At 42.2% G+C, this 13,485-nt stretch overlaps 1 protein-coding gene across 1 annotated transcript in view; it reads right to left on the bottom strand.

The window, feature by feature from the left end:
• Positions 1–204: 204 nt before the first annotated feature.
• Positions 205–13,485, bottom strand: part of mogat2 (monoacylglycerol O-acyltransferase 2) — a 57,284-nt gene continuing 44,003 nt past the window's right edge. Inside the window, exons 5-6 of the mRNA XM_061961537.2 lie at positions 11,735–11,934; positions 205–583 (exon numbers count right to left, since the gene is read on the bottom strand). Of these exons, the coding sequence (XP_061817521.1) occupies positions 429–583; positions 11,735–11,934 (355 nt within the window). The 3' untranslated portion in view covers positions 205–428. The remainder of the gene's footprint in view (positions 584–11,734; positions 11,935–13,485) is intronic.

Raw genomic sequence — 13,485 nt, forward strand, 5'->3', positions numbered from 1 at the left:
TCATGTTAATATCAGTATTGTTACTTATATGAGTCTTTACCCTAAGAACCTTGTACAAAAAAGATTGAACAATACACACTCCAAGAAGTTCAATATCTGTTTATCAGTTTGTTTTGAAAGCAAATGAAACAAATGGCACTGACAAGTATAATTACCCTAATAAACTTTTTTTTTTGACATTATACAAATATCAAAATAGCCTTCTAATATGTTGATTATTCGGTATGCGGCCAACAGTGGAAAATGTTTGGACACCTTTGATTTACTGTCATAAAAATACAGTTAGTTACACAGCCAAGATCCATTTACCTACTTTCATTACAGTGTCAGAGATACTTTGGGTTTAGACAGCCAATGAAATGAAATATATTTTGTCATGTGGAGGCTGTGGTTTGCGGAAATAAATATCAATGCATGGTTTGTCCTAATCAGACAAAGTGGAGATGTGTGTCCTTGTCTACACCATAGTTGGCCTTGTGTTCCTCAAACAGGTTGCTAAGTTGGTCCATGTACAGCTGGTGAAGGGCATCAAGCTCCTCGGACGTTGGTTTGTCGTTCTTCTGTACCCTGATAGGCCGTCCGACTGCACACAGGAGAGACAATTACAACCCGGTCAGAGAACATACATTTCTTGGACAACCAACACAGGTACATTTTGTTGATGACTAGACTAAAGATGCCCCACGTTGTCACGAGCAGGAACTCATCAAACCTGCAAAACATATTTTAAGACAACCGAAACAGTTCAATGAGAAAAGGTTGTGCCTTAGGTTAACCAGTGGGGCTGTGCCAAGTGTAGGTTAGTAAACTTCACTCCCTAACACCTTTAGAGCTAGTTAGTGCTGGACATCAAGTTGACAGCTCAGGCGAACAGTCTCAACTCTCATTTGGAATACCCTGGTTCAAGCCCCAGCTATAACGGAAGCAAAGGCCCGACCATACAGATTGTTTTGGTGCCGTGACCCTGATGAGAGTGAGCTGTAGGGTGCATAAGTGTAACCGCTGATCAATATAAGCTCTCAATTTACCGGTCGATCTACGTTCCCATCCTCACCTACAGTCATGAGCTTTGGGTTATGACCGAAAGGACAAGATCACGGGTACAAGCGGCCGAAATTAGTTTCGTCCACTCTGTCATCCGGGAGGAGCTCAAAGTAAAGCCGCTGCTCCTCAACATCGAGAGGAGCCAGATGAGGTGGTTCGAGCATCTGGTCAGGATGCCAACCGAACGCCTCCCTACCGTTCGACCGGTAGGAGGACACGGGGAAGACCCAGGACACATTGGGAAGACTACGTCTCCCGGCTGGCCTGGGAACGCCTTGGGATCCCCCGGGAGGAGCTGGACGAAGTGGCTGGGGAGAGGGAAGTCTGGGCTTCTCTGCTTAAAACTGAGATAATTGTTTTTGGTGCTAAAAAAGAAAGGTTTAAAGTCATCCAACACCTTCAACCACTGTCCCTGAAATCCTCAAATAAAGCCAGAAATCTTGGGGTTATTTTAGATTCTGATTTACATTTTGACAGTCACATGAAATCAGTAACAACATCGGCCTACTATCACCTCAAAAATGTAACAAGACTTAGAGGGCTCATGTCAGCTCAAGACTTAGAAAAACTTGTACATGCCTTTATTACCAGTAGGCTAGACTATTGTAATGGTCTCCTTGCAGGTCTTCCCAAAAAAAACTGTCAGGCAGCTACAGCTTGTTCAGAACGCTGCTGCTAGAGTTCTAACAAAGACCAAAAAATGTGAGCACATTACACCAATTCTTAAATCCTTACATTGGCTGCCTGTACATCAGAGAATTGATTTCAAAATCCTCCTGCTCACATATAAATCACTACATGGTCTAGGGCCGAAGTATATCACCGATATGCTCCCACTATATAAGCCCTCAAGATCACTAAGATCTTCTGAGACCAATCTGTTAGCGGTTCCCAGAGTAAACTCAAATCAAGGGAGAGCATCATTCAGTCACTATGCAACTAATAGCTGGAATAAACTTCCTGAAGATGTCAGACTTTCCCCAACTCTGACTACTTTTAAAACTAGACTGAAAACGTTTATGTTCACCTTAGCTTTCAGCTAAATCTTTTAATCTTTTAACTTTTAACATCTGTACTCTTTTTATTTTTATTGTCTGCATTTTAATTTTGCTTTTATTTTCTTTCATTTCACTTTGGTGTCCGTGAAGCACTTTGAGTCTGCCTTGTGTATGAAAAGTGCTATACAAATAAAGTTGCCTTGCCTTGCCTTAGGCTGCTGCCCCCGCGACCCGACCTCGGATAAGCGGAGGAAAACGGATGGATGGATGGATGGATGGACTTTCATTCAGAAGACCAAACCCCAAGTCGAACGGAAGCAGGGGGTGGACCAGGCTGATTTCTAATTACAGTAGTGGCGTGACTTGGACGAGAGTAAGCTTTAGGTGGGTGAGTGTCACGGAGATCAGCGAGTGGGGCTGTGCCTGTTAGTAAATGACTTTTTTTTTTTTTCCTAATATTACTTTTACGTTTTTAGAATTCTGTTTTTAATCCTTATTTTACCATCAGAGAGTGGGATTTTTGTGTATTAATATAATGTAATACAACGTCCGTTAACTAAAATAAAAAATCTATTTATTGGTGGAACCCTGTACATCATTGGACAATTTTGACGGGTATTTTAAGTCAGAGCTTTATAATTTTGGAACACATTTTCGGACCATAAATGTACCAATTATTGCTTTAAGTACAAAGTGCTTATCTTATATTTTTTTAAACCTTTATTTTGTTAGCGCAGTCAGAGCGGATGTTGCGCATAGCACTTTTATTGTGAAGGCTGTGTTGCTGCTGTTCTTAAGGTGCCTGATGGCTGCTCAGTGTCACAATTCTGTATAACACAATTGAGAGGAACCCAAGGATGCAGACGGACGGTTAGTAAAACAGTTATTTTACTAATGTCACTTACTCACAAAAGGAGGGAACAAAAGGCGATGGTGCAAAAAGGACAAAACAGAAAGTGCACCGTGGAAGAAACAAAAACGATTGTATACAAAAATGAAATAAACTTGGGTCGGAGTTGCAAGACGTGTTAACTCCAAAGTCGACACCAAGCTGGATGGCACCGGGAGTGGCCAGGATCACAAGTAGCAAGAAACACGAACAAGAAACACGAAACATGGCGTGGAGAGTCGAGGAGTAACCAGACTCTTGCCAGATCCTTGTAGTTCGCTAAGCTGCACACAAGGATCTAGGAGTTCGCAATAGGAGATGTATTTCAGAAGGCTGGGCCTTGTAAAAAAAAATCATTGTATGTGATTGGATAAACCACTTGTCCGTTATCTTGAATGACGTGCTACTTCAAACATTCACCTCGAAATCAACTTGTGACGCTGATGAGAGCCCATCCATCCATCCATCCATCCATCCATCCATCCATCCATCCATCCATCCATCCATCCATCTTCTTCCGCTTATCCGAAGTCGGGTCGCAGGGGCAGCAGCCTAAGCAGGGAAGCCCAGACTTCCCTCTCCCCAGCCACTTCGTCCAGCTCTTCCTGTGGGACCCCGAGGCGTTCCCAGGCCAGCCGGGAGACATAGTCTTCCCAACGTGTCCTGGGTCTTCCCCGCGGCCTCCTACCGGTCGGACGTGCCCATAACACCTCCCTAGGGAGGCGTTCGGGTGGCATCCTGACCAGATGCCCGAACCACCTCATCTGGCTCCTCTCGATGTGGAGGAGCAGTGGCTTTACTTTGAGCTCCCCCCGGATGGCAGAGATTATCACCCTATCTCTAAGGGAGAGCCCCGCCACCCGGCGGAGGAAACTCATTTCGGCTGCTTGTACCCGTGATCTTGTCCTTTCGGTCATAACCCAAAGCTCATGACCATAGGTGAGGATGGGAACGTAAATCGACCGGTAAATTGAGAGCTTTGCCTTCCGGCTCAGCTCCTTCTTCACCACAACGGATCGATACAGCGTCCGCATTACTGAAGACGCCGCACCAATCCGCCTGTCGATCTCACGATCCACTCTTCCCTCACTCGTGAACAAGACTCCGAGGTACTTGAACTCCTCCACTTGGGGCAAGATCTCCTCCCCAACCCGGAGATGGCACTCCACCCTTTTCCGGGCGAGAACCATGGACTCGGACTTGGAGGTGCTGATTCTCATCCCAGTTGCTTCACACTCGGCTGCGAACCGATCCAGTGAGAGCTGAAGATCCTGGCCAGATGAAGCCATCAGGACCACATCATCTGCAAAAAGCAGAGACCTAATCCTGCAGCCACCAAACCAGATCCCCTCAACGCCTTGACTGCGCCTAGAAGTTCTGTCCATAAAAGTTATGAACAGAATCGGTGACAAAGGGCAGCCTTGGCGGAGTCCAACCCTCACTGGAAACGTGTCCGACTTACTGCCGGCAATGCGGACCAAGATCTGGCACTGAGCATACAGGGAGCAGACTGCCACAATCAGACAGTCCGATACCCCATACTCTCTGAGCACTCCCCACAGGACTTCCCGAGGGACACACGGATGAGAGCGACGCTGGGAAATCCAAAACAGAACAGCCGACATATTGGATAACGACAGAGCGAAAAGTTAAAGGCCTACTGAAACCCACTACTACCGACCACGCAGTCTGATAGTTTATATATCAATGATGAAATCTTAACATTGCAACACATGCCAATACGGCCGGGTTAGGTTACTAAAGTGCAATTTTAAATTCCGCGCGAAATATCCTGCTGAAAACGTCTCGGTATGATGACGCCTGCGCGTGACGTCACGGATTGTAGAGGACATTTTGGGACAGCATGGTGGCCAGCTATTAAGTCGTCTGTTTTCATGGCAAAATTCCACAGTATTCTGGACATCTGTGTTAGTGAATGTTTTGCAATTTGTTCAATGAACAATGGAGACAGCAAAGAAGAAAGCTGTAGGTGGGAAGCGGTGTATTGCGGCAGGTGTTGTGCCGGATAACGCACCCCCGCCGTAGAATGCACCCCCTGACTGTTGTGCCGGATAACACAGCCGGTGTTTCATTGTTTTCATTCCCGAAATATGACAGTCAAGCTTTACCATTGGCATGTTGAGAACTGGGACAACAGAGACTCTTACCAGGGGGACTTTGAGTTGGATGCGCAAATGCGCAGCTGCGGCTTCCAAACATTTGATCGCTTGCCCGTACGTGCGTGCCGCTATGTGCATGTCACGTACGTAACTTTGGGGACTTTGGGGAAATATATGTGCTGTATGAACTTTGGGGAGGTGAACAATACTTTGGGCTGTGGGATTGAGTGTGTTGTGCAGGTGTTTGAGTTGTATTGGCGGGTTATATGGACGGGAGGGGGCAGGTGTTTGTTTTGCGGGATTAATTTAAGCCTGGTTGTGTTGTGGCTAATAGAGTATATATATGTCTTGTGTTTATTTACTGTTTTAGTCATTCCCAGCTGAATATCAGGTCCCACCCGCCACTCACAGCATCTTCCCTATCTGAATCGCTCCCACTGCCCTCTAGTCCTTCACTCTCACTTTCCTCATCCACAAATCTTTCATCCTCGCTCAAATTAATGGGGAAATCGTCGCTTTCTCGGTCCGAATCGCTCTCGCTGCTGGTGGCCATGATTGTAAACAATGTGCAGATGTGAGGAGCTCCACAACCGGTGACGTCACGCGCATATCGTCTGCTACTTCCGGTACAGGCAAGGCTTTTTTATCAGCGACCAAAAGTTGCGAACTTTATCGTCGATGTTCTCTACTAAGTTAAGTTATCAGTAATTTAGCATTAACGATAATCCCTTACGTCGGTGGTGTCCACAACAACACAAGCAGTTGAGATGAGTTGTAGGAGTATGTGTTGTCATGGCTAGCATTAGCTTTGTTGTTTGTTTGCACACCGAGCTGGTGTTTCAAGCAGGGGCGTCACAGCGGGGGTGAGCCAGGGGAGTCCAATATTATGGTTGCTTGAGTTGAAAGAAGAATGTCTCACTACCTACACAAAAATACAAAATGTTTTGTTCCACCTTGATAGCGCAAACCCTAACTTCGGACACTTCACTCAAGACAGACGTCACAATGTCATCAAAGCTCATCTTTAAGCATTAACACACAGCACTAAGATTTTTGAACGAGGATAAGGAGATAGAAGAAAAATAAAAAATAAAAAATATACCTGTAGTAGCCTAAGAGGAAGTTATGTTTAAGTTTTATATTCCATTTTATTGCCCATAACTGTGGTGCATTCAAGGACACTCGATTAAAGTTAGAAACAGAGGCCTCACTAGTTTTTAAAGACAGGTGGAAACTTTACTCAAAGGAGATGCACTACTAATAAAATCATAATAACTATGTACAGCTTGTCCATCTCAGCGGGGTCGGGGCCTATCCCAGCTGCACTCTAGCGGAAGGCAGGGTACCACCTGGACAAGTCACCACTTCATCGCAGGGCCAACAACAACATTCACACTCATATTTACACACAGGGGCCAATTTAGTGTTACCAATCAGCCGATACCCAGGTGTATGTCTTTGGAGGAGGGAGGAAGCCAGAGTACCCAGAGAGACCCCACGTGGTCATGTAAATTCCTCACAAAGAGACCTTGAGCCTGGGAATCAAACCCAGGAGCTTCTCACTGTGAGACATGAGCGCTAACCAATGCACCACCATGCTATTATTATGTATTATCCACTGATGACAATTCTATGTGTATCAGATAATCTCTATTTTACAATCTGAAATAAATGGAAACTAGACATATTTAAAATCCTATTTAAGTGAATAATGACAGATTTTATGATTAGCCGTAGAAGTTAGCTATGGCGAGACATAAGCCGGCTTCTATGTCAGCACCCGAATCGCGTTTGAGTTTGTAATGCACAACACCACGCAATAGGACACCAATCTGTACTGACTGAAAGTCATATTACAGTATCTGTAAAGTCTTAGTCCACAGTTCATGTTTTGTTTGACCACAGCTAGCTCGACAACGTATGTACTGTAGTTGTAATAACAAGCATGATCAATATTTAAGATACTCACTCGACTGACAGTTGTGCGTTTAGTCAAGCTGCCCGGGGACGTTTTTTCCAGTTTATTTTGGGTAAGCACTCCATTTATGTTGAAATAGCTTGGCTCCGAGTTCCACATTTACAGCGTCCAAGTCACGCTGACCTCACTGTCTCGGCTTCCGTCTGCTCCAATTTCTCACCCTTCCTTCGTGCTCGCTTCTATAACCAACAGTTCACCTTTTTCAGCTTTAAAAAGATAAGGTTGTGAATCCTCATTTGACCAAAAATAGTCACCTTCGTTGTCTGTTACTGAAATCAGTTCCGGCAATGATTAAAATGACCAAAATAAGGTAAATATTGTACATATCGGGCAGCACAGTGGAACAGGGGTTAGTGCGTCTGCCTCACAATATGAAGGTCCTGAGTAGTCGTGAGTTCAATCCCGGCCTCGGGATCTTTCTGTGTGGAGTTTGCATGTTCTCCCCGTGACTGCGTGGGTTCCCTCCGGGTACTCCGGCTTCCTCCCACCTCCAAAGACATGCACCTGGGGATAGGTTGATTGGCAACACTAAATTGGCCCTAGTGTGTGAATGTGAGTGTGAATGCTGTCTGTCTATCTGTGTTGGCCCTGTGATGAGGTGGCGACTTGTCCAGGGTGTACCCCGCCTTCCGCCCAATTGTAGCTGAGATAGGCTCCAGCGCCCCCCGAGACCCCGAAGGGAATAAGCGGTAGAAAATGGATGGATGGATTGTACATATTACATCTAGATGTGAATGTGTCTGTTACTTACTACATTATATATAAACTTGCAGTGTGTATATAAAACTTTGATGGAGGGTTTTGAAGTTGTTTTAAAAGGCTTTGAAGGCCAGAACTGTGACTCCCACTTGCCGTGTTTTTTTTAATCATTTTTAAGAAAGTAAAAAAAAAAAAAAAGATGTGTGTTCTTGTCTTTCATAATGATTGTGAACGATAGGCAAAACAAAAGTGCAGTTAAGTTGACATCTCGGGCTTTTAGCTGGGTACCTTGCGAACTCTACTCTAATTTGGAAGACACAGGTTTGAGCCCTGAGTGGAATGGAAGCAAGGGCTGGGCCAGGCGGGTGACATATGTTGCACCCAGTCTTAAAGGGGAACTGCCCTTTTTTGTAAGTCAAGCACACGTATGTTTTTCTTTGTTTTATGCATTCTAACAGTGACGTGCAGTCAGGGGAGGCAGGTGAGGCGTGGCCTCACGTGCCATCATGGAAAGAAAAAAAATGTAAAAAGAAAAAAAAAAAATTAAATTGTTATATGTATCCAGTGATTATACTATAAAGTTATTTTTCCATTTAACTTCACCAATTTTAGATTATTTTTATTCAAAATCACTGAATTTTTACATTTGCCGTTCAAATACTGAGAAGAGACTTGCGGTGAGTCAGCAGCCAGTTGATCCTCACCATGGATTGCGCAATGACTCGGCTAACTGCTGGCCTGCTGTGCAGTGAGACCGTATTGCTATATGAATTATATTATACATTTCCATAGTTTAGTTAGCTGAGGTATATAATGTACAGTGTATTTTGTCAACAACTGTATGTGTGTATAGTATTTCTTGTGCTGAGCAATCATAAAACTGCTGCGAAGACGCACTGTGTGAGGCTCGCAGTAATCCCGCCTCCTGGTGGTAGAGGGCGCTAGTGATCCCAGAGATCATTCATGCGACTACTCGGCTGCAGACGAAGTGACAACAAGCAGCAACAGTTAGCAGCGATCGTTTATTTTTTCCTCTCGCCTGGACTTTTAACATGGAGGATTACATATCTAAAATAAAACAGTTTTCTAAACTGGACTTTCAATCGAAGCAGGAGGTAATACTTAAAGGAAGATCTCCATCGAGACGGAGATTCTTTTAAAACTGAAGAAAGATAAGGAAGACTTCTATAAACAAGTTATCGATGCTTTTGTTCAAAAGGAGTGGCGCATGGACTTCATTTATAAGTAAAGGTAAGACCATAATAACGTTTTTTTTATTAAATGTGCTTTTTTGTGTGCTACAGTTTGTATGTGTAAAGTTAAAGTTAAGTTAAAGTACCAATGATTGTCACACACACACTAGGTGTGGTGAAATTTGTCCTCTGCATTTGACCCATCCCCTTGCTCACCCCCTGGGAGGTGAGGGGAGCACTGGGCAGCAGCGGCACCGTGCCCGGGAATCATTTTTGGTGATTTAACCCCCAATTCCAACCCTTGATGCTGAGTGCCAAGCAGGGAAGAATGCTGGTATGAGCTTTTGAACATAACCCGTTAACTGCTGCCAATCAAATGGTTAATAAGATACTCTTTAGGGTTCATATGTTTGTAAATCTGACTGTGATGAAGTCAGTGCCTCACCAGCCATGAACCTCACCGCACGTCACTGCATTCTAACTAGTAAATATATGCCAGTAAAAGTCTGCTTGCAATGGATCTTATGAGAGTCGCTCTATTCTGCCTATAAAGCGCTTTAAAAACATCCATCAGTTTTATATACACGCTGAAAGTGTATATGTAATGTAGTAACAGGCACATTCATAATAACATGTAATATTTTTTGATTTTTACTTTTTTCTTCGACAACATCACTGATTATAACTCAGTGCAGACTTCATGAGAGCCAACCAACATAACAAAACATCACCTAATGTACAATGTCTGCTCTCACTGGGATGCCGACTGTTAGGTTGTTGATATATTCCTGTTTAGATGAAAAATGACTGAGGAAAAAAGTGGATGTCTTTTCAGGTCTTTCTCACATCGTCCACATCATTGTACTATGTAGGTGAGAGGAATGATTTATATTCTAGAAAAAACTTTCACAAGCTTTGAGGCGAGAAAGCAGCTCACCAGCTGACGATGTCAATACAGCAGCATAAAGAAGCTGCCTGTCTCTGATCAATGCGCCGCCAAATGTAGGTCCTTAAAAATAGCGCTTATAATAACAATATCACTAATACTTGGTTAATATTCAGATCACAAAAATGTAAATGGAGTATTGTTGGCGCTTTTTGGATGGTTATTCATTGGGTTTTATGGTAGGAATAGACGCAATGGCGTCATGGCTCCCATTGGCTCTATTGCAAGCGGACTAATATTTACTTTTATTTACGAGTTAGAATGTCTTTAAAAAAACATATGTGTTCTTGTTTCTCATAAGGATTGTACATTTTGGGAACATTTCCAAAAATAAGTGCGGTTCCCCTTTAAAGGCCTGCATGTCACCCACTCTTGTCGGCCAACGACTGCTGTGACCTGTGACTGGAAGGTTTTGCCTTGTGTCCAACGTGAACTTCATCAACCTTTCACTGCTCACGTTCACTGAAACTAGTGAAGCTGGCCAATATTTGTGACATGCCCAACTTCTGCCAACATCAAGTTGGGAAATACAAGAACTGAAGGACAGTGAGAATGTAGTCTGGTGTGTCGGCTGCCAAAGTCTAAAGACCGACTGCATGTATTTGCACTCTTTGCACTGGTGCACACAATTTCTGTGTTGTATATAATATGTTGCTTTTTTAAATTTTGACTATCATTTACAATCCTTATTTGAGACAAGAACACATATGTTTTTTGTGCATTCTAAATTCTCTAAAACAGCTAGTACGACACGGCTAATAACATAGCTAATGAGTTTCATCCAGTCGCCTATTAAACCCTCTAAAAATATATATTTACATGCCTTGACCTGCCTGCATAATAACCAAGTATTACCACGGCGCCTCGATCATAGAGGTAATATACTGTAGCTACTGCAGCTCTTGACATACTGATCTGCTGCATCGCCTCCGTGTTAGTAAAAGTTTGTGCTAGATTATGAATCATGCCATGCCTTGCACCGCTTGTCCCGAAAGGGGGGGCAGGGCTGGGTTTGATGGTATTTATTTATTTATTTATTTTTGTCATAAAAAAATACAATCATGTGTGCTTACGGACTGTATCCCTTGCAGACTGTATTGATATGGTCGATGGGTTTGATGGTATTTATTTATTTATTTATTTTTGTCATAACAAAATACAATCATGTGTGCTTACGGACTGTATCCCTTGCAGACTGTATTGATATATATTGATATATAATGTAGGAACCAGAAATATTAATAACAGAAAGACCCTTTTGTGCGAATGAGTGTGAATGGGGGAGGGAGGTTTTTTGGGTTGGTGCACTAATTGTAAGTGTATCTTGTGTTTTTTATGTTGATTTAATAAAAAATAAAAAAATTATAATAATATATATATATATTTTTTTTTTTTTAAATTTCTTGTGCGGCCCTGTACTAATCGATCCACGGACCGGTACTGGACCGCGGCCCAGTGGTTGGGGACCACTGCTTTACAGGACCACACAATCTGTGTAGGGGCTTCACATTTCAAGGTCTGTTACGTCATTCCGTCTGCTTGCATTTTTACACACCGGATTGTGATGCAACAATATTGTTTTGAAGATATGTTATCCTGATTTTGCTAGTTAAAAAAGCACAGTAATTTGACAATGAGCTAAGCGTTTTGCTCCCATCTAATGAGTAAAACATCAATACAGTATTTGTTCTCAAATGCTTGTGGAAATCCTGTGCTTTTTGAGGTCAATGCTACAAAGAACACTTAAAACATTGATAACAAATTCATAAAATCACAAGTTGATTCAACGTTATTAAAACAATTTAGGCCTTTTAGGCCACGGCAATCACAAAAAAAAAAAATCAGTCAAGCCTTTTAACTCACTCACCTATGGTATGGATGGGTTTTCTGTAAGGCATGAGGCCAAAGGAATATTGGAAAATCCCACGAGCGTGGAAGAGCGGCAGGGAGATACCCATGATGCTTTGCAGCTTTTCCTGTATACTTCGAAGCCAGGTTCCTCTCCGGTTTCCCACTTGATCGAACACCTCATTCTCCCCAAAGGAAAAGGCTGGCACAAGGTGAGCTCTGAAAAAAAAAAGAGTTTGTCTAACTTACAGACTTTTAATTTCATTTCAACGGTCATAGACCATGAAACACAACGGCATTGTAAAAAGTCTAGTCAATCGTTGGACTACAAATTAAAAAAATTAAACATAAAGAATTAAAGAGAGTCGGGATCTGCAAAATGTTGGGGCAAACAATTACACTGGAAAATGATGAGAAGATAAGCTGCACACTTATTTATTGAAGTAAAAAAATGAATGTACAACAGCCACAATGCTATATGGTGCAGAATCATGCAATTAGGGATGGGTACCTTTCACATTTCACAATTCCCTGTACTTTGGTACTCAGTGGCACCATTTTTGGTACTTCTGTGTGGGTTCATGTTGTAATAAATGTTAATAGTTTAATTATAAAATTGATAATTGATAATAATAACTGTGTTGTTCACTTGTAATATCTTGTTTTCTTACATCTCTGAGTCTCATTTGCAAGTATGCATTCATTTCAGTTTGTCCTGGGTGTGTTGCTGTAGTAGACTGTGCATTAAATTGAATATGCCAGTCTTGTCTTCTGTTGAGTCCTACACACCAGCTGTTAGTTGTAGTTTTCATCTGCCATGTATAATCACCAATGTTATTCAGTAGCATGTATATAGCTTTTCCAATGTACAAACCCCGTTTCCATATGAGTTGGGAAATTGTGTTAGATGTAAATATAAACGGAATACAATGATTTGCAATTCGTTTTCAACCCATATTCAGTTGAATATGCTACAAAGACAACATGTTTGATGTTCAAACTGATAAACTTTTTTTTTTTGCAAATAATCATTAACTTTAGAATTTGATGCCAGCAACACGTGACAAAGAAGTTGGGAAAGGTGGCAATAAATACTGATAAAGTTGAGGAATGCTCATCAAACACTTATTTGGAACATCCCACAGGTGTGCAGGCTAATTGGCAACAGGTGGGTGCCATGATTGGGTATAAAAACAGCTTCCCAAAAAATGCTCAGCGGAGACCCCGGACTGTTGAACGACTGAAGCTCTACATAAAACAAGAATGGGAAAGAATTCCACTTTCAAAGCTTCAACAAATAGTTTCCTCAGTTCCCAATCGTTTATTGAGTGTTGTTAAAAGAAAAGGTGATGTAACGAAGTGGTGAACATGCCCTTTCCCAACTACTTTGGCACATGTTGCAGCCATGAAATTCTAAGTTAATTATTATTTGGAAAAAAAAATAAAGTTTATGAGTTTGAACATCAAATATCTTGTCTTTGTAGTGCATTCAATTGAATATGGGTTGAAAAGGATTTGCAAATCATTGTATTCCATTTATATTTACATCTAACACAATTTCCCAACTCATATGGAAACAGGGTTTGTAAATTAGCATCATGCTAGCACATTTTGAAAAGTGAAGCCCTACTTTTGAGTGTTTTCTATTAGACATGCTCGATTTGCTCGGATGGAAAATTGCAACATTATCTAGAGCACGGGTTTTCAACCTTTTTAACCACCGAGGGAGTCTGAGGCCCACTCAAATATTATCTCTGAATTAGTAATCTT

This window comes from Nerophis lumbriciformis, linkage group LG09 (genome assembly GCF_033978685.3).
Source record: "Nerophis lumbriciformis linkage group LG09, RoL_Nlum_v2.1, whole genome shotgun sequence".
In the NCBI taxonomy this organism is placed as follows: Eukaryota; Metazoa; Chordata; class Actinopteri; order Syngnathiformes; family Syngnathidae; genus Nerophis; species Nerophis lumbriciformis.